The sequence below is a fragment of the Antrostomus carolinensis genome, unplaced genomic scaffold, assembly GCF_000700745.2.
Source record: "Antrostomus carolinensis isolate BGI_N321 unplaced genomic scaffold, ASM70074v2 scaffold22467, whole genome shotgun sequence".
In the NCBI taxonomy this organism is placed as follows: Eukaryota; Metazoa; Chordata; class Aves; order Caprimulgiformes; family Caprimulgidae; genus Antrostomus; species Antrostomus carolinensis.
This window is the reverse complement of record NW_010329780.1, coordinates 15,745-42,669: the sequence shown is the minus strand read 5'-3', so window position 1 is coordinate 42,669 and position 26,925 is coordinate 15,745. Positions and strand designations below refer to the sequence as shown.

General features: G+C 37.9%; 1 protein-coding gene across 1 annotated transcript in view; it reads left to right on the top strand.

The window, feature by feature from the left end:
- LOC104520362 (dedicator of cytokinesis protein 4-like) overlaps positions 1–21,351 on the top strand; it is a gene marked incomplete at its 5' end in the record, with an annotated part of 33,623 nt that extends 12,272 nt beyond the window's left edge. Inside the window, 13 exon segments of the mRNA XM_029086136.1 lie at positions 917–1,003; positions 2,696–2,872; positions 6,826–6,909; positions 8,757–8,876; positions 9,239–9,360; positions 9,653–9,773; positions 10,283–10,364; positions 10,580–10,689; positions 11,839–12,006; positions 14,006–14,078; positions 16,571–16,684; positions 17,547–17,608; positions 20,926–21,351. Of these exon segments, the coding sequence (XP_028941969.1) occupies positions 917–1,003; positions 2,696–2,872; positions 6,826–6,909; positions 8,757–8,876; positions 9,239–9,360; positions 9,653–9,773; positions 10,283–10,364; positions 10,580–10,689; positions 11,839–12,006; positions 14,006–14,078; positions 16,571–16,684; positions 17,547–17,608; positions 20,926–21,351 (1,746 nt within the window).
- Between the last annotated feature and the right edge of the window lie 5,574 nt (positions 21,352–26,925).

The window sequence follows — 26,925 nt, the reverse complement described above, 5'->3', positions numbered from 1 at the left end:
TAAGATTGCCAAAGGTTACTTCTTAAAGCAACGGAGAGACAGTTTTGACTAAACTGCAGCATAATGCTATTTTCCTGTGATACCAAGACTAAAAACTACCTCTGAACTTAGAGATTGGCTCAGGGAAGAGCAATAGTTTCTTCCCCAAACTTCTGTTCCTCCTAATAAAAATGTCACACTGAAAATTCATCTTACATTCTTCTAGTGTAATTTTAATTCTGACCCACTAGAAACACTTACATCCTGATACAGAATATATTCTGATATTCAGACACACAAAGAGAATTATCCCATAATAATTTTGTTATAAAGTTAGAGGAAAGAACTGTAAGTAAGCTAAATTAAGTCACTGTTGTCCTCTAAAGCTTAGATCTTTATTTTAATTGTACAACTTGTATATGTTTTGTGTAAGCGCTATCCTATGTATTAATTTGTCATTTTACAAACCTCTTGTACAAAGTGTTTAACGGTACATTTGAGTATTACATCAGCCATGCATTGTGGAGGCTCAAATAGAACTTCACAGAGGAGAGCTGGTCACTCTGTGTGATCTGTAAGTTGTTCTGCTTCTGAACTCTCCTTCTTTCAGATGTTATCTCGTAAAGGAAATACTAAAATGCTAATTTAGTTGTGAGTGACTTTTGGAGATTAGGGGACAACATATAATATAGAGTAATACCATGTTTAAGAGTGAAGAATGAGCAGAGATTACTGCTTGCTAGTAGGTCCTAGAAAGTAAGGAGAAAAGTTAATGTCATAGGATTCCGGGATAGACATTTCAGTAGAAATTTGGATGTTAATACCTTTTTTAAATGTATACTGTTACTTAAATGAAGGTAGTAATAAAGAAAACTGGGAATTATTAAGAAAAATATAGAGGCAAATTAGGGAAATAAATTGTTTTTATATATTGTAGAGTCTATGGGTGGAGAGAACCACACTGATCTTGGTGCAGAGTTTACCTGGAATATCTCGTTGGTTTGAAGTGGAAAAACGTGAAGTAGTGAGTATGAGACTGATTGCAATACATAATGTGGATTGGTTTACTTCCTTAATCATATGTATTTGATGAACTGCTTTAAGGTTTATTACCCAAATCTAATTTCTTTGAGTGAGTTTTCAAGCTGGCTACAACAAAATTATTTACAAAGTATTTTGAGTTATCTGGTTTCTCTTATCTTGAAAAGTGTTATTAAGAACCACCCTTACAATTCATTTAAACAGCTGAGGAAAAAAGAAGTTGAGAACAATAATGGGCAGGCAAAGGCAACATTTAATGTCAGCAAATTACTTTCTTAAAACTCAGCATGATGTAACATTTAATACTTAGAATATCTGTAGCTTAACCAGTATTCTTAACCAGTATTTCAGTATTCTTGAAAAGTAAACGTTCTCCAAGTTCCTGTACTATAAATGCCATGTGGGTATATCTCTGTGTCTGCCTAGAGCTCTGTTGAAGTTCCCAGTTCTCAGCATGGACAGGGAAACATACCTATTCAGAACTTGTAGGAATAATATCCAGTGTAGTAATCTGTTACACATGGTAATTTCTTCTCCTTCCTTGTTGTTATATTTCTTAGAAAATCCTTAAATACATTTCAAATGTACTCAGAGGAATGCCTCTGCTATAAAGATCTCTAAATAATTGGTCAGTTGTTGAGCCCAGGAGTGTAATATCTGTAACTATTTTCCTTCCTGTCAAAACCAGTATTACAATAGTCCCATTAAATACAGGGATACCATTGTAAAAGTGATTTTCTCTAAAACTCCATTGTGTTTTTCTTTTATGATAGCAACAAAATGTCATTCATTCACCATCCTGATACTCTCCTGTAGAAAACTATGATGGATTTTAGTAAAAATGAAAAAATTGTATGTGACCTGAGAAATTTTGTTGGTTGACTCCTACTGAGTCCTTACTAGGTTAATATGACCCCTAATATGAAGATCCTAAGTGTACTATCTTGTTATCATTATAGTCACCATATCCAAAAGTTAACTGTAATAATTTTGCCTGGGGATGTACTAGACCATGACTCAGATTTGTGCTTGTATGTTTTGGTAAATTATGTCAACTGCAGGCCTATTCTCTTCCCATCACTTAGCTTTTTGCTTTTCCTGCAGTTCATGCTACCTGTGAGAAAAGCTTCCTCACCCTTTAGAGAGGATAGGCACATCCTGCTCAAGGACTGCCCTTGACTATAACTTGATTATCGTAGCAGTTCAAAGCTTACATTCAAAATCCTCATCCATAATGTCTAGTTGTTGAATTATCTTTGGGTGGGGGAACTAGTTTGCCCATACTTAAGCTCTTCTCTGTGCCCTTAAGCACGGTGAAGCTCTCCCTGCCCTCAAGCCCAATTTAAGTGAAGTTACCAAGGACAGTTTAGCCCTGAATTCCAGGAGTTCCACCATAGGCTGAAGTGTGTGAATGTATTGCGGCAAAGGCTGAATATCTCTCAAGGTCAGATAATGAATCTACCAAGAGAGTGAGGGTTGTTTATTTTGGTCTTTGATTACATGATAAAATTAATTCTCTCTGTGCTCAGACTGTACACTCAGAGAGTTCTGCCCCAGTAGTCTAGAATATAAAATAACATTGTTTTCTTTTACTAAATCAAAAATTACCTGTAATATATTTCATCTTTCAACTGAAGATTAAGTATGTTTGCAATGTTCCTCGCTCCTCTTTCAGGTGGAAATGAGTCCCCTTGAGAATGCTATTGAAGTCTTAGAAAATAAGAACCAGCAGCTGAGAACACTGATTAGTCAGTGTCAAACTCGACAGATGCAAAATATTAACCCTCTCACAATGTGTCTAAATGGGGTTATTGATGCAGCAGTTAATGGTGGAGTTGCTAGATACCAAGAGGTAAACAATTTATTTTCTTTTTATTATAATTCTGTGATAAGACAGTTTCTTACTTTTTTCTTTCTCTGGACAGATGCAGCTCTTCTGTATGAATTAAGGACAGAAAGTACTATATCAATAATAGTTTTAATTATACCCCTATATTGCAGTTTTGGGTAAGATGATGTTAAATATGTATAGCTTTACTGAAACAACTGTTTGGCTGCAGATAGTCCCATAAACTTATGCCAGTGATGAGTCAGTTCACAATTACCTTGCATTCTTTACTGGTTTGTTTGTGGATTTTTACTGAAATTGTGAACTATATTATTATAATATATTCTCTCCACCCTGTCCTTCTGACCAGGGGCTACTTCTGGCTGACCAGCAAATTCACTTTTGTATGCTGACATTTAAATTTTAAGATTAATATATATAAATATATATTTTATATATATATATACAATATTCTTAACAATAAATTATTATCTTGAAGAATTATATTTTTCTAGATCCTTCTTCTTTCTCTTCTCCCAAGTTTTTAAGCAAAGCTATTTTCTGGAAAAAATCTAGTAAGAAATAATACATGTAAAATTTAAGAAATGTTTGACACTGGATTTGATCCCAAAAGTTGTTCCTCATTATTATCACCTCTGAATCACCTTAGGAGAACCTTAAATTTTTGAGATGCTGTATTTCCACAAAGTTCTGAGGAATTTTGAAATCGCAGTAAAAAGAGAGATTTTCTTTTTTTTTTTAACCCAGCTTGATCTACCTCTTTCTCCTAGTAGTATTATGAAACACTTGAGTCTACTGGTTGTATCTTTTTCATTGAAAATGTCAAGTTGGATAACATTCTGTCTATGTGTCTCAATGGCTGCAAGATTCGGTATTTGCTCAACAGCATTAAATTTGATAAAACTGCATCTAACTTAAAGTACAAGAAATTGAATCCGCTTTAGTGCTAGAATCTGTTGTTAAACAACATTATGAAAATTGTGCGACTAAAGCACAGCAGTACCATGTTTGATGTTTCCTAGCTGCCTTAAAACCACCACAACAAAAATGTTTAGCATGTTTAGTAAAGGGTCACGAAGGAAGCCCCTTGACAAATACAGTCATGTCAGAGCTGTATCTGATTTGAATTAGCAGTGACAGAGTTAGCTGGGTGTCTCTTCCTAGCTTTCCATCCTTTACGAGCATATTAAAGGTTTTAGTTTACTCCTTTCTTATTGTTGTTTTTAGCTGCAATTCTTGATCTGATGATCAGAGGGCTGGAGCTCTTCTCCTGTGAGGATAGGCTGAGAGACTTGGGGCTGTTCAGCCTGCAGAAGAGAAGGCTCTGGGAGATCTTATAGCGGCCTTCCAGTACGTGAAGTGGCCTACAGGAAGGCTGGGGAGGGACTTTTTACAAAGGCAGGTAGTGATAGAACAAGGGGTAACGGCTTTAAACTGGAAGAAGATAGACTTAGATTAAATATTAGGAAGCAACTTTTTACTGTGAGGGTGGTGAGACACTGAAACAGGTTGCCCAGAGAAGTTGTGGCTGGCCCCTCCCTGGAAGTGTTCAAGGGCAGGTTAGATGAGGCTTTGAGCAACCTGGTCTAGTGGAAGGTGTCCCTGCTGCTTATGGCAGGGGGGTTGGAACTACATAATCTTTAAGGTCCCTTGCAATCCATACCACTCTGATCTCCTAGACAGTCTTCATGTTTCAATTCCCTTCTGTCTTCTCCCTCTCTTTCTTGCTTTATATCTAAAATAGGACTTTTCACCAGTTTGTGTTGTGAACACCAAAACTGGTAGCAACAGTTGTAAGATTGGGGTTTGTTTTGTTTTTTCTATTTCACCCTCATTCTCTTTCCATGTCCCTTTTTCAATCTTTGTCTTCCTGCTGTTTTGACATTTATCTTCTACTTTCCTTCTTTTCCTTTCCTCTGTAAATGTTTTTTTCTGCCTGTTTCACTTGTTTTGCCTTCTGTCCTGTACAAAGCTCAAAAGTTGGTCTTGGAGCTTGTGGTCTTGAGGTAAGCATGTCCATGTCTTTAACAGATATTTTCCTTCCCTTCAGGCAACTTCCAAGCTTTAAGAGTTATTTAGACTTGGCAAATAACATCCTTTGGCCAGCTGCTGCCTTCTTGATTCTTCCCTCCTTTTTTTTTTCCCCCTTCTCTCCTGATGGGTTAAAAAGCAGCTGTCTCTAATTATTCATCACTTTGGCCAGTATTGCAGGTGTTAAAGCTATGCTTTCACTGGTTTCAATGCAGGAACAGATTCCAGGAAAATCTACAGCAGCACCTTCATGTGTGCTAAAAATGGCTGTAGAGTAAAGCACAGTTTTTAAAAAAAAAAATTCTAAACACTGCTGGAAAAGCATGAAAAGTATATTTTGTGCCCACTAACACCTCTCAAACTGCAGTTTGTATTGTAACTTACAGTTCTTTTAGCTCCTTTATATGTGCTAGAAGATTAGAGGCATTTTCATGATTATTGGAAACCACCAGTTCAAAGAATGTTACTGGATTTAGACAAATTCTGTTTTGGTTTTTGTTTTTTTTTAATAAAGTACTGGTGATTTTGTTTGAAGTTAGATTATTACATCTCTGACTCATATTACAGATCTGTATAAATCTCGGCCCAAAACTACTGGAACACCACCTGCTTGATACTGAAAGAACATTAAGCTTGTTGCTGAGGGAAGAAAAAAGCTGGCAGAAGTTTGGGATTTGGGATTTTAGCAAGTATCAGAAGGCTCCTTTTAATATTTTAAACATGAATTTTTATAATTCTACTTATCTGCAGTGAAAGGGTCATCTGAAATAAATGTTCTTCATTACAGTATCAGCATTTCTAGACAGGTCTCAGCACTTCCTCGTTATGGTTAGTCACAGCATGAAATTTTGGAAGTGAATCAGAGGAAGAGGTGTATTTATCTCCAGCTCTACTGCTTCCCATATTTACAAATGATTCTGCATAGCAAAGAATTTAACAGCTAAAGTTGGATGGAGAACCTTGTAAGAAGTATATAAGGGAAATGCTAGGACAGGTGCAAAAGGAAAACAGCACAGAGCAGCCACTATTATCCTCTCAACTCTATGTATGGAAAACCATGTGTATGTAGAGGTATGCATACAGAGACTTTTTGTGACAATGTATTTTTGGGAAAGTCTAGAAATCTCTCACATGAGCAGCTGGGCATTCTCTGTACAGAATAGTGTCAAGAACTGTTGTAAACTAAATCAGATCCCCTTGCAGGTAGGGTAGTTGCCATGTTAAGAAGGATGCAGTTACGAGCAAACAGAGGGAGTGCTATGTCCAGGCCATTGCTGGTGGGTAAGATGACTTCAGGGTGCTATAGATGGTACAATTTGAGTATTGGAGATGGGGTGGAAAAGTCATTTAAGCTCATGAACACACCTGGATGTTGGTCAGATGCTCCTGAAGTGAAAAGTGTGGCTTTTTGACATAAATGACACCATGAGTTCTTTAAAACATTATTTATATTAAGAGTGAACAAGATGATGTCACAGTTCCAATACATATAATAGCATACAATTTCACACTGATCTTAAGCTATGTTTATATTTAAGGGGTAATGAAGCTCCTAGTATGAAAAGAGAGGAAAATCTAACTCTTTGTAAGTATTTGAAACTCCTATGTCACAATTAATATGGGAAGAGATACTTAGTTCTGGTGACCTGTGTTGGGTTTCAACTCTGATTTGCAGGTTTCCAACTTTGATTCAGGATCTGTCTCGAATATTGAACAACTGGTAAATTCCACTAAAGAGTGGCTACATTTTATTTGCCCATAGTCTTCACCAATGCCTATGTGAATAATTAATTATATAGCATTTATTGTCCTCTGTTGCAGTAGAATAGAGCTTTTGTTTCAAAAATATAATCTAGAAACTTGTTTAAAAAAAAGGTGATGTGTTTTTACTCACTTTATGTTACCTTGTGATTTTATTCTGCTAGGCATTCTTTGTCAAAGAATACATCTTGAACCATCCAGAGGATGGAGAGAAGATCACACGCTTGAGAGAGCTGATGCTCGAGCAGGTAAAGCAGGGAAAAGACTGACTGGGTGGCCTGCTCAGCTGTTCTAGCTAAGTGTCCCAAAATAAAATACAAAATTTCAGAGTTTAATACTTGCCCAGTGGTCTTCAGTATTTTCTGAATTACATTCCAAGTAGACAGCAACTTCCCAGACAAGGAGGTTTCTGGGTCATGTTACTATTTTTTCCCTAGTCCTTTTTATCATCATCTTAATCACTTCAAACCACTCTAATTAAAGGTTGAGTGAGAAGCAAGTTTTTGTATTGTAATGCTCACATGCAAACGTTTGCACAGTGTATTTCACCACTACTACAGAATCAGCATTATCTCACTGAAAACATTTGATGGCTTCAGCAAAATATTTGTATGATGCATTTTACCAATACTACAGAACAAACATTTTCACTACAAAGTTTAGCACAAGAGCAAAAAAACCCCCAAAATATTGAAAGATATCTAATAACAATTGCCAAAGTTGGTAGGCAGTAAAATAAGCAACAAGTTATTAAATAAAACAGGTGAATATTTTATGCATTATATTATTTTTGTATTATTTCTTCATTTATTTTTAAGACAACAGCCTACCAGCCTCAAATATGAAGTGTGTCCATTCGGAAATGCTGAAAAAAAAAAACAACCAAAATTTGATGAAATAAGCTTACTAAGTATTTCAGCTTTTTTAATAGATGTTTACCTATCTTTGTTCTATGCAGCATGTTGAAATTTCAAACTTCATTGCCAGCTTGGGACAAAGAGGTCAGAGTATTGGAATTTGGCAAGATGGAAATTCCATTTTTTGTCAGCATTGTGGTATCTTTTGGTCAGATCAGCTGAAGGGACAGATCCTCAGAGAGTATCAGTCAGAATACATTCACTGAGCTCACTTCAATTTCATTTAGATAATGTATAGTAATTTAAATTGCAGATTTTGCTTTTCAAGCTATAGTTAATCTTACTAACTCTTACAATTTAAAGCTGAAGTGAATAACTGCCTGTGACAAAAATGTGAATTCCAAGTGATAGCAGTTAAACCCAGCCTGGCACCCCCAGATGGAGCATTCAGAAGGGCCAGGATGGCTGTGTGTGCAGCAGGATTCCGCAGTCCTGACCTCAGGTCAGCAGTGCTGCGCAGCTGTGTGCCCACTCGCAGCCTGCCTGAAAACGTCAGCTAGTAGCTCTCATCCAAAGAGATTACAGCATAGTGTAGCTATTTTGTTTTTAAATTTGAGTTTATCTGATTCCTCCTGGAACCAATTCAGTATTTTAAATACCTGCAACCAAATTTGAGCAGGATTAGAGTTTTAGCAATGTTTTTCTGAAGCCTGTCATGCCTTGCATCAAGAATATACTTAGAGCTACCACTTGCTGAGGACTCTGGGGAGTTGGGATAGGATAGGGGACCATGGACTTAATTAAAAATATATTACAGGATCTCTGGTGGATGTGGCCATGGCTGTTGTTTCATGCTCTCTATAACTGTTCTTGTAGAAAATAGCTTTTATTTAGGGTTTAGAACTACTCCTTTGTAAAGCTGCAATTTAGCCAGATTTTTCACTATGTTAACAGTAGTTGTTTTTTATATTAGAATTGAATTCACATAGGCCGAATCTTTGGGAAAGTTGAATAGTGAAATGGGAAGAGGCATAAGTCCTTTCATATGTTACTGGTTTGGGCCTTAGGTGTTGTTTGATTACAAGTCTGTCAGGGATTTAGATAGGTGCTTTTAATACAACATGCATTTTGTTGGATTTTTTTTTATTAGTATTCTAATTGATGATGAAAGCTTAAAGAAAATGGATCAAAAATAGATATTTTTTTTCCCCCCCTCTTTCTTCCTATCTCTTCTGAAGGCTCAGATTCTAGAGTTTGGCTTGGCAGTGCACGAGAAGGTGGTGCCACAGGACATGAGGCCATTGCACAAAAAGCTGGTGGATCAGTTCTTTGTGATGAAGTCAAGCTTGGGAATTCAGGTATGTGAACAGGTGCATGGATAAACCAGGAGGCAGTTTAGCTGCAGTAAGGGTTGTTTCATTTTCCTAAGCAACAAATAGTGACATCTTTTGGTTGTTTGTCCACATTACAGCTTGTAGCATTAACAGTACCACAAAGCAACGAGAAAGTTAATAAACTCTCCATACAGTGCAGAGGAAAAATAGTCATATTTTACTGAAGGGAAAGTATAATGAGTGAAAAGTTAAAATGTTTTTCTTACTCATTATGAATCTGATCCAAAATGCAGCTGTAACTATTCAAATCACTATCTTACAAATATTACAAAATGCTTAATGATGATATGTTCATTTTCATTAATCTTCTTTTAACAACTTGCCAGGAATTTTCTGCCTGTGTACAAGCTAGTCCTGTTCATTTCCCAAATGGAAGTCCTCGTGTATGCCGAAATTCCATACCTGTTTCTATGAGCCCTGATGGTGCCAGGGTAATACCACGACGCAGGCAAGTTAAATTACTAGAAATTGATAGATTTTTTTACTCATAGAAGATGACCCATAAAATACTTTTATTGTGTGCATGCTTCTTTGTATGGTCTGACCGAAGTATCCTCAGGCACAACTAGCTGACATATGTATTTTCCCTCTCTCTCTCCCACAGCCTCTCTCTTCCCCGCCCCCTCCCCCTTAAATAAAAATTAGACTGTGGAGATTAATAAACATATGCTGTTTTCACATGAAAAGTTATAAATGGCAACTAGAGTTAACAATTTTGTATTTCATTATTCTTATAATAGTCCTTTGAGTTACCCAGCTGTCAATCGATATTCATCCTCATCACTGTCATCCCAAGCTTCTGCTGAAGTCAGCAATATCACTGGGCAATCAGAAAGCTCTGACGAAGTTTTTAACATGCAGGTACAAATTATTGTTATTCTTCAAACTAAACAGAGTCTTTCTTAAAAGGCTATTTAGTAAATGCTGTTATTTCATGCAGAAATCTCCAAGTTATTGTTGATACTTCTTTTAAAAAACAAATCTTTAAATGGGCTGTTAACCTACTTAACTTAGAGCAATTCTTTTTATATAACTGTTTCTTCAACTTAGAACATGAATTTTTACAAAACTATAAGCAGCAATGCACTATGATGTGATGTCATCTGACCTTCCATAGGCTTTTCTGTCCACTTGTCACAGTTTTGATGTAATTATTTTAAATATTAATTATATTTCTATTTATTTGATATTTTAGTACATCTTTTTGTAGTTACATTAATGCTCTTTATACTGATTTGCTATTTGGAAATACTAAGAAACTAGCCTAACAAATTACAATTGTTTGTTTTAGTGGAAAGTATGTTATAAATTTTTGTTTTCCAAACCAGTAAGTGTAATGTTGATAACAACAGCATCTCTTCTATACACAGCCTAGTCCGTCTACCTCAAGCCTGAGTTCTACTCATTCTGCTTCACCTAATGTGACCAGTTCTGCTCCATCCAGTGCCAGAGGTCAGTGCTTGTTTCTTGTGGTAAACCATATTAAATTATTATTGATACATTACAGAGCTGAATTTCTGCATAATATCACTGTTCAGACATAAAATTTAGCCAATTGTTTGAGGAACATGAATTATTGGGGACAAAGGATTTCTTTGACATAAGCATAGAATTTAAATGTGAGTTTCACTGCATGAATTTAATCACTTGACACATTTATATTCTAGCCTCTCCTCTGTTGTCTGACAAACATAAGCATTCCCGAGAAAACTCTTGCCTGTCCCCTAGAGAGAGGCCCTGCAGTGCTATCTACCCTACTCCTCTGGAAAACTCACAGGTAGGAAGCTTGTTGGAAGTCCCCTGAACACTAATAGCAAAGAAGACAATAAAGGCGCTTGTTGAACTTTAAGCAGACTCGGTGTCTGCTCACTGCTGTTAATTTTCAAGTTTTTTGGTTTTATATTCTAAAATATTTTGCATAAGACGTGAATAGAATACATGGTCCTTGATCACTTTTCTGCTCACTTTGTCTAGATTTAGAGTTGGTTGTTTGTATTTACTCACTGCAGTGAGAGAGAGATGCAACGATTTACCAGATGACACAGCCTGCTTGTGTGAAACAGCAGTGTTTATTCAATCTAGGGAAGAAGAAAGAAAGAAAAACTATTATCACGGCAGTTGTCCATGTTGACCTCTCCTTTATTTCTTCTGAAACAGCTAATCTTAGCCACTGTGATATAATAACCCACTCCATGTGGAAATTCCTATTTTTCAGTATAGTTTCAGAAAAGAAAGGTAGACACTTTGTTACTCCAGAGAAAATAATGAGTTGAGTTCTTACCTTAAAATTACTGTTATGTAGGTCTGTATGAAATTTCTATTTTTTTAGTTATCTGAAATACAAAATGAGCTTGGTGAGCTGGACAATTTTGAATACTTATTTCATCTTTTCTTCTTAGTGGACTTACTTTCCTAAATGGACTTTCCTAAATTGCTTTCCTTTAACACAGTTGATGTTTTAATCTGTGCCATCACACAATGCACCTCTTGCTGAAGCTGAGAAAGACAAGAACATAAGTACAGTGTGCAAGGCCCTCCTCTCAACACTCTTATTTCCACCAGAATTTTTGCCTCTGATAAAAAAACAACTTGGTAGTCCAGGATCCTTTATTTTAGAAATGATTTGTTGGTTTCTCATTGGTTGTATTCTTGTCCCTTGCTTCTTCAGTTATTGAATTGACTCTTGATTTATTTTTTTCCTCTTTTCTGTTTAAGTCCTCGTGCTGTTACCTGAGGGCTTAAGAAGTAATACTGAAGCTTATCAGTAAGGGCAGTCCTCAGGAACTACTTAGTGATATATCTACTGGGCACTTTCTCAGTGGTAGTGGAGCCAAACCATCATACAGGAGAGACCAGGAGATGTTCTTTAAATAAAGCGGTTTTACAGTTTGCCGCAACAGAAAAATTAACCCATTTTTGCTCCCAGACTGCAAACTCTTGCTTTGTCAAGTGGAATGTGACTTCTATCCCCTACTCTACCTGTGATTCGATAAGGGAGGCTGAGGAGCTCGTAGGCCCAGTCTCTACTCTCTCTGAGGCTCGCCCAGCAGGAAAATCTCCCAGTCTGTCTCTATCCTCAGTGTCCCAAGAGAGGGTAAGTAGAAAATTAACTTGCTTGTACAGTAAAGTATGTTTCAAAAGTGAGAAGGTCTGACAGTTTCTTTCTGCCCTCATAACCATAAATGAGGATATATATCTTTCTGGGGAGAGGTGCAATTTCTTTCTCTGGTGCTCTATTTCCCAAGCAATAAAAATGAACTGTAATCAGAAACAAAATTCTGATTCTCTGCCTTCTGTTTAAGAAGTGGAAAAGAAATCCTTTGGACAGTTGTTAAGGAGATACCTTAGAGATACCTGTAACTCATTAGGATTTAGATGCTCAAACTGTTCCTGTCCTTTTTATTTTTATTCTAACATCAGTTAACTTCAATAGCCTTGGTTGGAGCTTCACACTAAGTTAAGGAGGAAAGGACCACCCGTTTATGAACATCTTTGTTACAGCTTAATGAATGCAGTTTTCACAATAGTTTTTCAGCTGTGAAAGATGAGATGCACAGGCACATTACTGTACTTCAAGTCTAAATCAAGTTCTTTCAGGCCATAACTACCTCACTTAAGGAAGTTTGATGGACTTTATAGAACAAGACCACAGCAATACTGCATCCACTTCCCTCATTGAAATTGATGCTCAAGGTTATCTATGTACAGCTGTTTTCAGTCAACATCCATTTGTGCTTGCTTTTTGATCTCTGGCTGAGCAATTGTACAGCAATGTCTCTCCAGCTCTTCGCATACTCTGAAGAGGAATACCTGCTGTCATTGACTGGTCAACAAGCTTCCTTAGTTTTTGCACTATTATTCTTCCTAATGGAGCTTTTTGGGTTTCTTTGCATCTCATTAAACGTCCTGTGATTGCTCTTGTTCTTCCATATGGTTTTATATTTCTTTATTTTAGTATGTCCTTGTTTCTCTGTACTTCATTCAGCTTTTTTCTCTCTATCTCCTCCAATTTCAGTTGCCTTTTCAGCCTTTGCCCTTTACCTTCGCAACAGAAAACAGATTTCAACACTTGCCCACTAGATCCTAGTGCACTGCAGACTCAATAGGCAGCAAACATTTGATCCGGACCAGGCAAAAACATGATTATGTTTTCTGTCACATTAGAGTATTCATGTAGTTACACCACCTCAGTTTAATGGTAACTCCAGGAAAACAGATACTACTTGATCCAGTATGACTCTAGTACATCATAGGCAAACTTAGTATAGCTCAAAGTCTACCAAAGCTTTCTCTCAAGATGTTTTAAGACAAGTTGAATTGGCCAAGTATTTGTTCCTCACTTTGTAACGTGGAGCTGCAAGATGTTAGATCCATGATGATTACTTTGCAGCTGGGTTTGCCATCTCATGGAACCACAGCATAGTGCCTCGCTGACTTGGCATGGTCCTCTGTGGACACTGGAAGTAGACAGAAGGATAGGATTTGATTTGGATATCCTTGATTGTCTGACCTTGCTTATAAAAAAAAAAAAAAAGTTTCACAAGTTTACTGTGATTTTTTTTTTTTTAAATGAATATTCAGAAAAGGAAAGACAAAAACACTTTATGGTTCAGCTCTTATCCACAAGAGAAGAGCTCTGCTACCAAAAAGTCAGGGTTGGAAATAATACACAATGCTCTTCTAAGATAACAGCCATAACTTGAATATCGTCAAACGTTACACCTTGTTCAAATCCTGATTCTGCAATGAAATTATTGCAGATCTATCCTTATATTTGTTTGGTAATCTTATCAAGGTACCACTTGTATGAATGAGCCATATTTTGTTTTTTAGGGAGCTGGAAACTGTCAGAACTTAGAACATGATAAACCTCCCTCTGATTCTAGTGTGTACAGTTTTCAGAAAACTCTCATCTACTTCGTATTTGTATACACATATTTTTATTAAACTATTTATGTTCTTAGGTGATGTTTATCACTGCCTCCAAAGTAGACCTGTGTGGTGGGGATAATAACAAAAAGATACTTGTTTTCTTAAAGGCTACTGAAATACAGCAGCAGCTATGCATAAACCATGCTGTTCTCAATTTACAGAGAATGCTGTTTAATCATATTGGAGATGGTGCTTTGCCACGAAGTGATTCCAATCTGCCCGGCCCTGACAAAGGTGAGTGAAAATGCTTCACCATACCAATCTTGGAAGCAATGAAAATGTGATTAATCTGTCATATTCTTGTAGAATGCTAATTTTTTTGAACATATGTTGTCATCTCCAAGTTTCAAAACATTTTAACTAAGCAAATAAATTATGCTAACACTCTTAAGTTTCAAAACACTTTGTCAAAAAGAGGGGAACATGGTGTTTATTTCAGCTGAGTGTTGCATTCAGAAGGGTCCAGAAGCTTGCAGAAAGGGGTGATGGAGCAGTAGGCTTCAGCAGGCTGCCCATGAGAGCTGTCCTTTCTGCTTCACAAGAGAGACATATGGAGTGATGAACCCTGGAGGAGAACTTCTGGGGACTGGGGCAGAGAGAAGCTAAAGAGATAGATAAAGTCCTGAAGTTTGGTACATGCAAGTCCTCTTTACCAAATATAAGTAATTATGCTTTTGGTTACACTTTGATGGAAGAGAAAAGATCAATTCATGGTTTGTTGTTTTGGTTTTGGTTTTGGTTTTTTAATTAGAGTGAATGAGAAACCTATGAATTTCCAGGGGCAAAATATGGCCTTTTATAACTTTGCACATGGGGAAATTCAATATTGTTGTCACACTTCTTGTGGCAAGATTTCATTACATGCTCTATATCCATAATACGCTCCATCATTTCAGTATGCACTGCCCTTTGTGATAACCTGAATAAAGAAGACAGTAAAATGGGTGTATTGAAAATATATTAAGAACATGCTGTAATAAGAACTGACCAGGAATTTAATTTCATCAATAAGAACTGTTTTTCTTAGTATTTTTTTGTCCAAGTTTTTATGAAAGCTCAAGTGTGGACTTTTTCACAGGGCTGAAAAACATATGAAATAATTCAACATGGAAATGGCAAAATTTTTCCACTGGCCTAGGCAGCCAAGTGTATTACATAATTTTTAAAATAAAATGTTCTCTCCTGGAGATTTCAGCAGTCCAAAGAACTGACTGCTTGGATGACTTAAAAGAAAAATTGGCTTGTCAAGGGATTCAGCCATTTGAAGTACCTAGGTCTGGTGCCAAGTCATTTTTAGGACAAGGGCAAAACCATACTGCTAGGTGACAGCCTACAATAAAAAGCAAACAATGTATTGCATATTTTGGCAATAAAAAAGCAAAATGATCATCTAGAAAATAGATTAGTCTGTGCACTGTTCTGAGTTAACTAATGTGCAATTATACTGTAACAATATTGTTACAGATAGGAAACAAATATTATTTGTACTGTATTTTTTGTATTAAGTCTGGTATATACTGCTATAGTGGGATTCCAGTCTTTCTGAGAGTCCTTGGTGTTGCTATAGTAGTAATAGTTGATACCATCAGTTAGCAACAATACTTTGCTTTTTGCTTCATCTTTGTAAATGAGCAGAGTCCTTGCATGTGGTTCTCTACTCAAAAATATGCAATCAGCAGGCAAGAAGGAAACTGTCATGACAAGGCAAGAAGGTTGAGGCTTTGAAAGTTTTCTTGGTGCTGGGGTTTTGGTAAGGTTTTTTTTGAGGGGAAGGTTTGAAGTAGGTTTTTTCCACTTTTTTACAGGACATGTAAGAAAAATTGTGGGGTTTAAGTTAGCTTTTGTCCTGTCCATGTTAAATGCTCCCTCTGTTTTTCTGTCTATCTGTCTTCTTTCCAATATCGATGGCTCCTTGATAACATGAGATAATAGAGTTTTATTAAGGAAGCTGTTCCAGCCCTTATGGATCATTCAATTATAAAGTCATGGAATTTGGTAAAAGTCACACAGACAAATTCAACAGCCGATTTTATATATGGCAAGGTGATAATCAGTTTACATGATCAAGCAGAGATTCTTGAGCATGGCTACAGTGTATATAAATTCTTAGTCCACAATAATTTTTTCTTGCCCCCCAACATCTTTATTTCTTTCAATTTTTACTCCTTCCGTTTTGTGCCCTTTTTTCTACCTTCTTTCAATTCTAAATTCGTAACCTCAGCAGGCAACAAAAGACTGTTAGCACTGAAAGCTTTCTGAGGGAGGTTGATTGGAATTTGGCAAGTTCCTTTCTCTAGTCCCTTCTGTATATAAAATAAGTTAATGGAAATGGTTTATGAATAGTCTGTTCCTCTCTGCCTAGAAACCTTTAAATAGGATTCTGGTGCAAAGATAAAGTGATTATATTAACAGTCTTCAAGCTTATCTCCCTCTATGGCTGGATTTGCAGTGCACCAGAGTGCTATCTCAGCTGCTATTGATGTTGGTGGGCCCAACTGCTACACAATCGCAAACTGACCTGGTGCCAGACACATACATCAGGCAACCAGAAGATTGAGAGCCGTTATTTATGAGCTTTTCAAATGCTGATGTAATCGCAAGAGCTTTTCAGGCATACTTGTTAAGTTGTTTAACGGTTTCACTCTGTATTTTTACCCTTATGGATAAAGGCAAGTCAGAGAGCTAGAAGTGTTGATGCTTATGCCAGATTTGTCATTCTTTCCCAGCTGCTAACACCACGCCCAGCAGCTGGAGCCTGGACAGTGGGAAGGAAGCCAGAAACACATCAGAAAGTGGAAAGCTTATATCTCCTCCTGTACCACCAAGACCTGCACAGACTGGTGAGTTAATGGACATTTAAGGCTAAGCCCCAGTAAAAAACGTGATTTACTTCAGGGCTTAGATTCTTACCACTCTGATTAATGTTTAACTTCTTGGCCAGGTTAATTTATTATTTGATTACTTACATGGAAGGCTGTAGAACTGCCTCCACAGGTATTTTAATCTCATTAATATTTTCTGTAGCATTCTGTTTCCAATACTCTGCACCTTCTCTTAATGAATGAGTAGTTAAACCACAAAGAATCTTACTGGACAGAAAATGCACAGCAATCATGGAAGTACCTGAGTTCTGTTACTGTAACTGTTTTGCCTTTCAAAAGATTAATTTCCATTTAAAGGAAAGGCTGCTTAAGTTATACTATAAAACTAATTGTTCTCAAGAGAGTGAAGTTGCTTTGTGTTTTAGACTTATACCTCAAAGTGTGTCCAGGCATGTTTACAGTATATTTACAGGTAAATGTTTGATACAAGTATGTATTGTCTTTTTTCTTATTTGACATAGAAATACATAATATATTTCTTAAGAGAAGAAGAAAAAGAGGAGGACAAAAGTTAGTATACTGACCTTTTTTTGAATCCTGTTACCAATTGGTAGGATATAAATCAATTTACAGTGATACAAAATTTGTCAGAGAAGATGGATGCAGACATTTCTTATACTTCATTGGTTGTACTGCAAGATAATCCTGAGAACAAAGTGAAATAAACAAAATCCCTAGAAGTATTTGCAGCCATCGGGCAAGTACCTCGAGAGAATCAGAGATAATTCTTGTGTGTAGAATGATCTCCTATCCACTTAAAAAGATTTCTTAGTGAAAATTGTAATGCTAAGAGTGCAATGAAATCTTTCTGACTTTACAGCATCACCAGCAAGACACATAGCCTCTGTTTCCCCTTCTCCTGCCGGCAGATCGCCAATGAAGGTACTGTCTTATTGCAGTGAATTGCCTTTGTGGGACAAGTCATATGTGTTGTGGGGTAGTTATTATGTATTTAATATACGTTCTTTGGGATTATATTATCTTTTCTTTTTAGTATCATATGCCTATACAAAAACCATTCACAAGTTTAAGTAGCCATGATAATTAAGCAGCTCTGAAGATTTTCAAAACTGCAGGCAAGAAACCTAATCTTCAGACTCTTTAGCCTCTCGATATTAGACTTCTCACCTGCATGGGTAATCAAACTCACCTGAGTCAGTGGACAGAAGGGAGTGCAAGAAAGATATGTAAGAGGTGCTCACTGGTCCACCTGGTTCAGAATTCTGTCAGTGGCAAAAGGGGAGAAGCCAGCTAAGGAAAACCTGTTGTGCAACCCATTCCTCTTACTTCTCTAGCACCCAGAGCTGTTGGATTAGAGGGTGTGTTACAGACTAATCCCTGCTTCAGCCATTTTAATATCCATTTCCTCCGCAGAACTACCCAGCAAGGTAGTGTAAGAAGTTGGAAGTAGCTTGAAGCCTGACAGTAGGAAACATTAAACACAGGCTGTGAATAAGCATTTGTTCTGCTCTGGCAGTTAAACACTCATAGTAATTTGTGATCCAGGCTAAACAGAGCAGGTTTCATTTATATTTCAAAATATTTGAATGTGTCAGTACATGCTTGTTGCACAACAGGTTGGAAAACATGACCAGAAAATCCTTGTCTTCCACAGCAGCGGACATGAACGTGCAGCCTGTGTATGCCAGGCAAACCCTGGTGCTGACAGACCACACAGCACTAGTCTCGGGGATAGCCTCTGGCACCCTGTTGAAGCTGATATAATTCTGCAGTTAGAAATATGAGAATCAACAACCTGAAGGAGGGCAAATAGAAAGGAGCATGACTGGTGCTTTAGGCACTCGGGCGTGAGGGCAGCGGGAGGCATCTCTGCCAAAGTGGTCCCTCAGCTACTCAGTGCCTAACTAATGCTGCAGAGGTGTGTGTGTCCTGAGGAGGAGGAAGGTGGCACCCCAGTATGCCTCCTTTCCCTTTGAGGTCCCTAATGACAAGTCCACAATCATTCTCTTGTTTGTCATCCCATGAGGCTGTAACATTTCCACCTGTGGCTGCACAGTGGTCCAGGATCAACACAGAGCAGTTCTGCTGGCTATCAGAGTGCCATGTAGTCCTATTACTATAGCATAACTTCTGCTGAAGGGAGCACCGATCCCAGGTTTCACACTGACTGCTTACTAGGAAGCATTAGGATATTGTACAAAAGGTGAGCGACTCTTCCTTTGTTCCTGAATGGACTTGGTACTGATGATTCTTAGGAGTGTTTCAAGGTCATCCTAACATCTTATTCTAAAGACCTGGACAGAATTTAAGCATTTTACAGCCAAAGTCTGGAGTGCTGCTTGGGAGAGGAATGCTGGCCTAGAATACTTCAGAGAGTTGCTGGATCTCACTTCCAGCATTTATGAATTTCCAGACTGTTTTGGCGTCTAGACTGTTACTTTTTACTGCTACAAAGAGTCTGCATTGCTGTCAGGAACCAAGTGTTTACCCTTGCTCAGGTCCTAAATTGAAGCAGGCAGGATTTACACATATTTGCTCTTGTTCTGAATGACAAAAGCAAATGTCCTAAATCTTATCTATGGTCACTTAATCCAAATGTCAAGTATTCTTGGAACTTGAAACAATTACATCATTAATTTAACAACCTTGACCCTGGATGTTTGTGGGGGTAGGAGTGCAGCTGCAACCTCCTCACAGGCAGAGGAATAGAGCCTGAAAAAAGTAGTTAAACAGGCTCCTCACAATGACTGAAATGTCTTCAATGTGTATTGAGCTTTAAATAAAACTTACTCTGCTTTTCCCTAGCCATATACAGGGCTCAGTGTTTAGCCTTTTTTCCAGCTGTTGTGTGCTCTCTGAGAAGGCCATCCTAGTACAAAACCCACTAATGTAAATGAAGATTTTTTTTTTCTTTTTCCCATTGCTTTCAGTGCACTGTGGATCCAGTCCTAGATGGATAACTGAGATTATCTCAACAGCATAAAGTCAGTGCAGCCAGCTCTATGCACTCCTGTCCCTCTCCTCATCCACTCCTCTCCACCCTTTACTGCATGGCTCACACTCTCACCTTAAGCTGAGCAGCTAAGCGCCAACCAGTCTAACAAGAATTGGGGTGAAAAATTTGCCTTTGATGTGATTTCTCTATCTTTTTTTTTTTTTTTTTAGCCTGTGATGGGGGCCATTAAGTGTAGATTGTCTCAGATGGCTCTAGTCAAAATTAGATAAGTTGCAAAAAATTTTCAACTTGCAAAGTGTGGTTTAACCTTTTACAGTTTTCAGTTTGTTTCTTCACTAGAATAGGAAAGCTCGATGTTTTTAGGTAGGGCTTTTACTGTCCCTGCCTTCTGTTCTTTATCAGTACTGTTGCTGCAGCTTTGGCCCTCAGCTCCCTGTGCCTCACCTTGGTCCCCAGACCTGTGAGGCTGCTGGTGCAGCCAGTTGCAGCCTTTGCCCTCTGTTGGACCCTCATCCCCAGGGCCCGCAGTGCGGTTTGTGTTTTGTGCAAGCAGCACTGTCCGTCCAAGGAACACTTGGGAGATGGGGGAAAGGAAGGGTGGAGCAAATGCTGTTCAAAATGCCATCTGCAGCAGTGATGCCTTGCCTCCTGCCTTCCTGCTGCTGCCTCTAAATGGCAAGACAAGCTGTGGGCTGACCCGGCTGGTGCCCAGCAGTGGCCATTAGCTTGGCATCTGCTCTGTGCTTCACCTCCACCGTTGGTATTATGGCACACTCAAATGATGCCACAATGTAAACACACTTTTCATTGCATGACAATGCACTAAAACTGTGGGGAAAAGCTTTGGAGAATGAACTTGGAAGATAAGAGACTGAAGTAGCAGCAGTGGCTGGGATGCAAGTCCTGTGCTGTGGCATTAGGGGGCAGGGCACCACTAGGTTTGTGCTATGCAGGTTATGCTTTTCACTCAAAGCTAGGAAATTGAGGGCTCCTTTTAAAGGCTTCCAGATTTTTCCAGACTATGATGATAGTAAGATGACATTTAAGTAAGATACAGTTTTACTTCCACTTACATAAATTACTGGCATGAGCACTGTTCAAGTTGTACCTAGGCACTCCTGAAATGAGCTTTTTATTGGTTTCTTACGGAATCGTAATTAACTGTTTATGTTCATTAAGCCTTAGAATCTGTGCAGATGTGTGTGTGTGTGTTCAGTCCGAGCACAGAAATGCTCTCCCTTGTTTACTCCAAGTAAGTTCTTCTGCCCTTTGTTTCAAGCAGGGGTCTGTGCAGTCATTCACACCATCTCCAGTGGAGTATCATTCCTCGGGGCTCATATCCAACTCCCCGGTGCTGTCAGGGAGTTACAGCAGCGGCATCTCTTCGCTCAGCCGATGTAGCACATCAGAGACGTCGGGCTTTGAAAGCCAAGGCAGCGAGCCAACAGTGACTGTCCCAAGCTACAGCGTTTCTGAGGAGCCTGTGAGAAAAGAGAGTAAAACCCCACCACCTTACAGCGTCTATGAGCGGACTTTGAAACGCCCCGTTCCTCTACCTCACAGCCTCTCCATCCCACCCGCCGCTGACCCACCGGCGCTGCCACCCAAGCCACAGCTGGTCCGGCCAAACAATCTGGAGAACAGCAGCAGGAGGACTGAGCAGGTTCCCCGGCCCAGGCCTCTGCCCCGCAAAGTCTCTCAGCTATGAGAAGCCACTTTTATATTTAATTGCAACCAATTATTTCCCGTTTAAGAAATAATATTTTTTAAAAATTGTAAAACACGTTTAGTTAGGCACTTTAATATTTCACCCGCCTTCTGAGTAGTTTTGAAATGCTTATTAATATTATGTTGCACATTTGAAATGAAATTACTAATTTAGGTTGCCAGATATTATAGGAAGCATGAATGAGAGGGGTTTTCTTTAATTTCATGGTGGTGAATACTGATAAATGCTTTTATTTGTACTTTATTTTTATTTAAAAAATTAAATCTAAAACCCTACAACTCTCATCTGAGTTAGCCAAATGCTTCTTACAAAATACAGAATATACTGACTGGATCTTTACTACTAGAGATAAATGCACGTTTTCTAACAAAGTAGTCAGTAGATTAGGATGTTTCTGCAAGTAGGCTGAAAGTTGTTTCTCGTATCTGATGAACAGGTTGATCATTTCAAATGTCTGCAAAAATGGAGATATAATGCAAATTATACTGCAGAGAACTGTTGTAAGAATGTAGTTTGGAATTTTTGAAACACACACTTGGTTTATGGTTTTTTTAAGATGGAGAAATACTTGCACTTCATTCAACGTAGAGCACCGATATTGGTGAATATTGATAAGTTTTTGTGCCATTAGTGTATTACTGTACTTGATGCATCCTTTTCTTTTTGAGGTGCAATTTACTCTTATTCTTCCAGTTAATGTTTTTTTTGTATTTTGGTTTTCTTTTTTAAAAAGCTGTCAGTTTGCTAGTGGACGTTCTCTGTTGTTTTTGAAAGTTCACCCTAAAATAGAATCTGTGTTTGAAATAGGTACAAATGAATTGTTCATTTAACTTGTGTACAAGAATCAGTACTGATTAGTACCAAGACAATACACTAATTGAACAAATTTTTAAAAATACAAATTACTGGATATCGATCAATAAATTTCAAAAGCTAATTGCAAAGGTCATTAATAATTCTGTAAAAACGTTGCAAAAATTCTGAACAGCTCTTTGGATATGTACATACCAGTGGAGTCAGGTTTTGTATTTGCTTTTTAGCTTGAGTTCATCACCATTATCTTCATTGTAGGAGAATGGTGTTTGGCCTTAGGTGGTATTTTAGTGACTGGCAACTGAAGAGCTCTGGAAAGCAAATGCCAAGCTGTAAGAATGTGAAGGGGGAAAAAAATAAATGCACCTTCTGTATGTATTTTTTGTATCCTCTTTGTTTTACTGACTGTTTAACCTGTGCTTGGGAACAGATTTTAACTGCAGAATGTGAACTGCATTTTAAATCATGCTGTTAAAAATATTCTCCCTCTTTTGTTGGGAAACTTATGTTGATTTTAACTGTGTTTGATTTGTTGATAGTTTAACTGGAAGAAAGTGACCACTTTTTATATTCTCTCAATTAAACCTTCAGCAGTTACAAGCTGTTGACAGTAGTTATAGAGATTTTCTATAATAAATGTTCAAGTATTTTTGTACATAATTGGTAAATTTTAATAAGGAGTGTACCATTATGTGAAAAAGAAGCAAACAGTTGTGTATGCAGTAAGATTGTTATAATTATGCCAAATACTTTATGTATGAAAAAAGAGTATTTGTAAATATGTGCTTTTAACAATAATTCTGCCATATTGACTTTACAATTTTGAATGTCAGAAAAAATTAATATATGTTAAAATATTTATGTTTTAGTGAAGGTATTCGTAACTTGAAAAGGAACATATGAATTTTAGCTTTGTATCTTGCTGATTTCAAAGTCTGAAATTCCTTGAACTAGCTCTTGCTTTTTACTATAACATTTTTGTGTCTGTAACCACATCATAAAAACTGTAGAAGGCTACTTAATTATGCTGATATAAAGAGGTAATGCCTGAGAGTTAAGTAAGGTTTCACAAGTAAGATAACAAAGCTGCTTTGATTTTTAATTTTTTTTTTAATTCACCCCTATGTAGTTTAATAGATTTTGTTGACTGGTGCTCGAGCACAGTATGAATCAGTGTTATTTGCTCCTGTAGCAATTTTTTTTATTTCTGGCAGTGAGCAGAGTTGATGACTTTATCATTTGCGTGCATTACTGAAGTCCACTTTGCAGCAAAACATTTCATTAAGTTTCTGTTTACCTAGCACTCATTTTGGTTGCTGCATAGTGTTAATATGGAATAAAAGGACTTGATTAATCTTTAGAGTACAACTTGTTTTCTACAGAATGAGAGATGATAATTAAAGTTCTTACTCCCTGTCTTGCTAAATCCAGTATTCTTTCCGTTAAAAATCTCCTGATCTAGTTTTCTCCCTATTTGGATCTGTAATTGCTTTGTGAGACAACGTGGAGAGTATCGACCTGGTCTTCTGAACAAGTAAAGAATTTTAAATTTACTAGGAGAGTTGACTGTAAATTAACCTGCATGAGCACTCTGTTTTTATAACCATGACATCAGGAATACTCTGAACAATAGCAGACAGTGTAAAATTGACAGAGTACTCTAAAACCAAGCTGACACATTTTCTGCTTAGTCAGTTTTGACAAATTGATTCTGTAGATCAGCTGATTTCCTATTAAAAATGTAGTATGAAATTTTGTTATGTATGTTACAATACCCAGCGCTTGAAAACCTAATGTAAATAAAGGTCTCATTTGAATTTTACGTATTACTCATTAATGTAGTTTTATCACTTTCTGCATGACAGTGAGTAATTCAGAAACTCATATTAAGAGGACCAAGAACAGAACAAGTAACAGAACAAGTTCCTGTTACTACTCAGTAGCCTGAATGTTAGCCAACATACACGTAATGGGTGAGATGATGTATTCAAATACTGCATTTGAGATGCTGGCACCTCTGGGATGCCACCGAAGCAACTGCAAACTCGGCTGACTGGCTTTGAAATGATGCAATGCAGACTGGTTCTATGATGGGCCAATACCTCTGTAGTGTGAGTGAACTCAATTATCATGATGTCTCAAGATAGATCATAGCCAATAGCTTCTGTCCTGAAAGAAGCACAAAGCTGAAGTTACCCCTTGGCAGTAAAGGTTTCAGGGTAATGCAGATATGACCGTGTTCACATAGAACAGGGTGTAGCTACATGTAAATCTTCTCTTCTGCATGAAAATGGCACCTTGCCCTTCTGCCTGACCATTTTTCTTGTTCACAGATTGTCCAACAGCATCTGCATAACGCACAGTGACTGAGCAAAAAAGTATCAATAGGCAGGAGTCAATGCCTGAGATATAAATGATGAAAAGCATCTTGTTTTGAGTGTAACTGGCTGATGAGGCATATAGCAGCATTGTATCGGTAACCCCAGGTGCTGACAGACACAGCTCTTTGCTCCGGAGTTCTGCTGGTAGCTGAAGTTTCCCACCACACTCTGACGATCCAGGTAGAGCCTTGACGTATGCTTGCTGAAGGGCAAAGTCCCATCTGCTGGGACAGTGTGAGAGGATGTTCACCACTGGAGCCCTTGGGATTCTGACCTTGAACCAGATTCTGTAGGAGAAAGCCCTTTCCATTTTAATTTAATAGGTCTTTATCTTCTTGTCATTTTTATACAGCTTCTGACATACATTTCATATAAGTTACTAGGATGATAAGTTACATTGGATAACATTAACAAAAAAAATCTTGTGATTAAACAGCTAAAATATGCAAGCCTTAGGAATATGAAAGATTTAGAGCTGCATATAGAGCTGCACACCTCATGTGTGCACTAAGCGTCAGATGGAGTGACTCTTCCTGGGTGGTAAAATAAGACTGCTAAATAAAGAACATTAATATTTTAAAAAAATGGATTGCTCAGTAAGGAACTCGATGTGCTTGTAATGACAGGCTAATGGCTTTGCAGACCTCAGTGGGGACAGAGCCTGTGACATGAGCCTCCCAGGCACAGCTGGGCAAACTTGTGGTTAGAACCTGTGTTAACGCTACAGTTTGTAACTCCTTTCTAATTGACTGATGCAGGGTTTGTATTTATTTCAGGAACACTGTGTTAGAAGAGAAAAGAAGTTGAATGGTTGGGGGGGGAGGGAAAATAAAACTTAGGCAAAACCATTGATGGCTATGTAATTAATCCAAATGTGTTTTCACCTAGCCACGAAAAATAATAGTGGGAGAAATTGAAGTGTTCGCTGAAACTGAAGCATCAAATATATTTCTTTAAGCTAATGCAGCATGATTCAATACCAGCTTCACTGCTGGTTGAGCTGAAGGGGGCAGAAGGGAAGCTGAAGTCCTGACAGAATACAGGGTTTTTTATTTTACAAAGGCTTCACGGTGGCATTTTTCTTCCTTTGCTATGGCTTACCAGAGGAAAGATGCCAGAGGACAGAGAAGACTACTGTGAGTTGCAAGGGCAAAAGAGTTTCTAAATCGCAAAGCCCTGCAAAATATTAAAATATTTCCCTCGTTTTGTTAAACAGTTTTTTTCTTACTCCATGGTGCATAATTGATAGTGTATTTTGCAATTAATATCTCAGTATTTAGGGAGTGAATCCATGTCGAAATTTCATAGGAAAAAGCTTCTCTAGTAGCTCATAAGCTGCCGAAATTTTGGTTATATATTTAAATGTTTTACATCATTGATGTGATACTGGTACTAGATCCACTGGAATATTTCAATTTGTATTGAATTTGTATTTTCATTTCCTTAAAAATTACTTTGTTAGTGGGATTCTCTGCATTAAGTTCTTGCTTATTTGTGACAGATGGCTATTGCTGCTGTTTTTCCTTGACCTCACTGACTTCCCTTGAAGTGTTTCCTCTTGCTTTTCAAAAGAAAGGACATCAGTGAGGAGCTGCTTCAGCCTTTCCCATGGGGAATATTTCAGAAGCACAGCCTTGAAGGGGATGCAGCACAGGCACGCATCCGTTCCTGGGGTGGAGGGGATCACAAGGGCCTTCAGAACAAAAAGCTGGGGGGGAAGTTTACCTGTAGGAGTTTGTGTTCACAGAGACAGTGACAGCTCAAGGACAGGGATTAAACTAATTTACTCAAACCAGGAGGTGGGGTGTAGGTAATGTCCTTCAGGGACTAAGCTTTCCCAAAGAGTGAAACTCAATCCTAGCACACCCTGTAAATGGAAATCCTTTGTCTTGTTTCCTGATCCTCTTTTCACAGAAAAAATAATGCCAGGTAGATATACTTTTTCTTCTTATAAAGAGGGTTTCTGAGCACAGGATAAGGGGAAACAAACTACTGCTGTACAGGGAGCAGATAAATGCTGAATCTGCACTTTAAGCCCAAGATTACTTTTGAGAGGCCATTGCTCTGGGTCTTTGGGCTGGCTGCTATTCAAGGGCTGTATCGTGTGCAATGATTTGTCCTTATACACTGAATATGCTCTGGTAGAGCCAAAGCAAAGAGCTCTGTAGAGCCAGCTGTGCGTACTCTTTGAAATCCCATGCCAGTCTCATTTTTGTCATCTGTTGCAAGAGGAGGGCTTGCTGCAGGTGTGCTCTCCAGAGCAGAGTCTGCTGCAGTCTAACCACTGTGCTTGTTTCTGAGACACACAGTTGATACAGTGCTGTGGTAAATCCAAGGATGTGATACAACATCCAGTAAA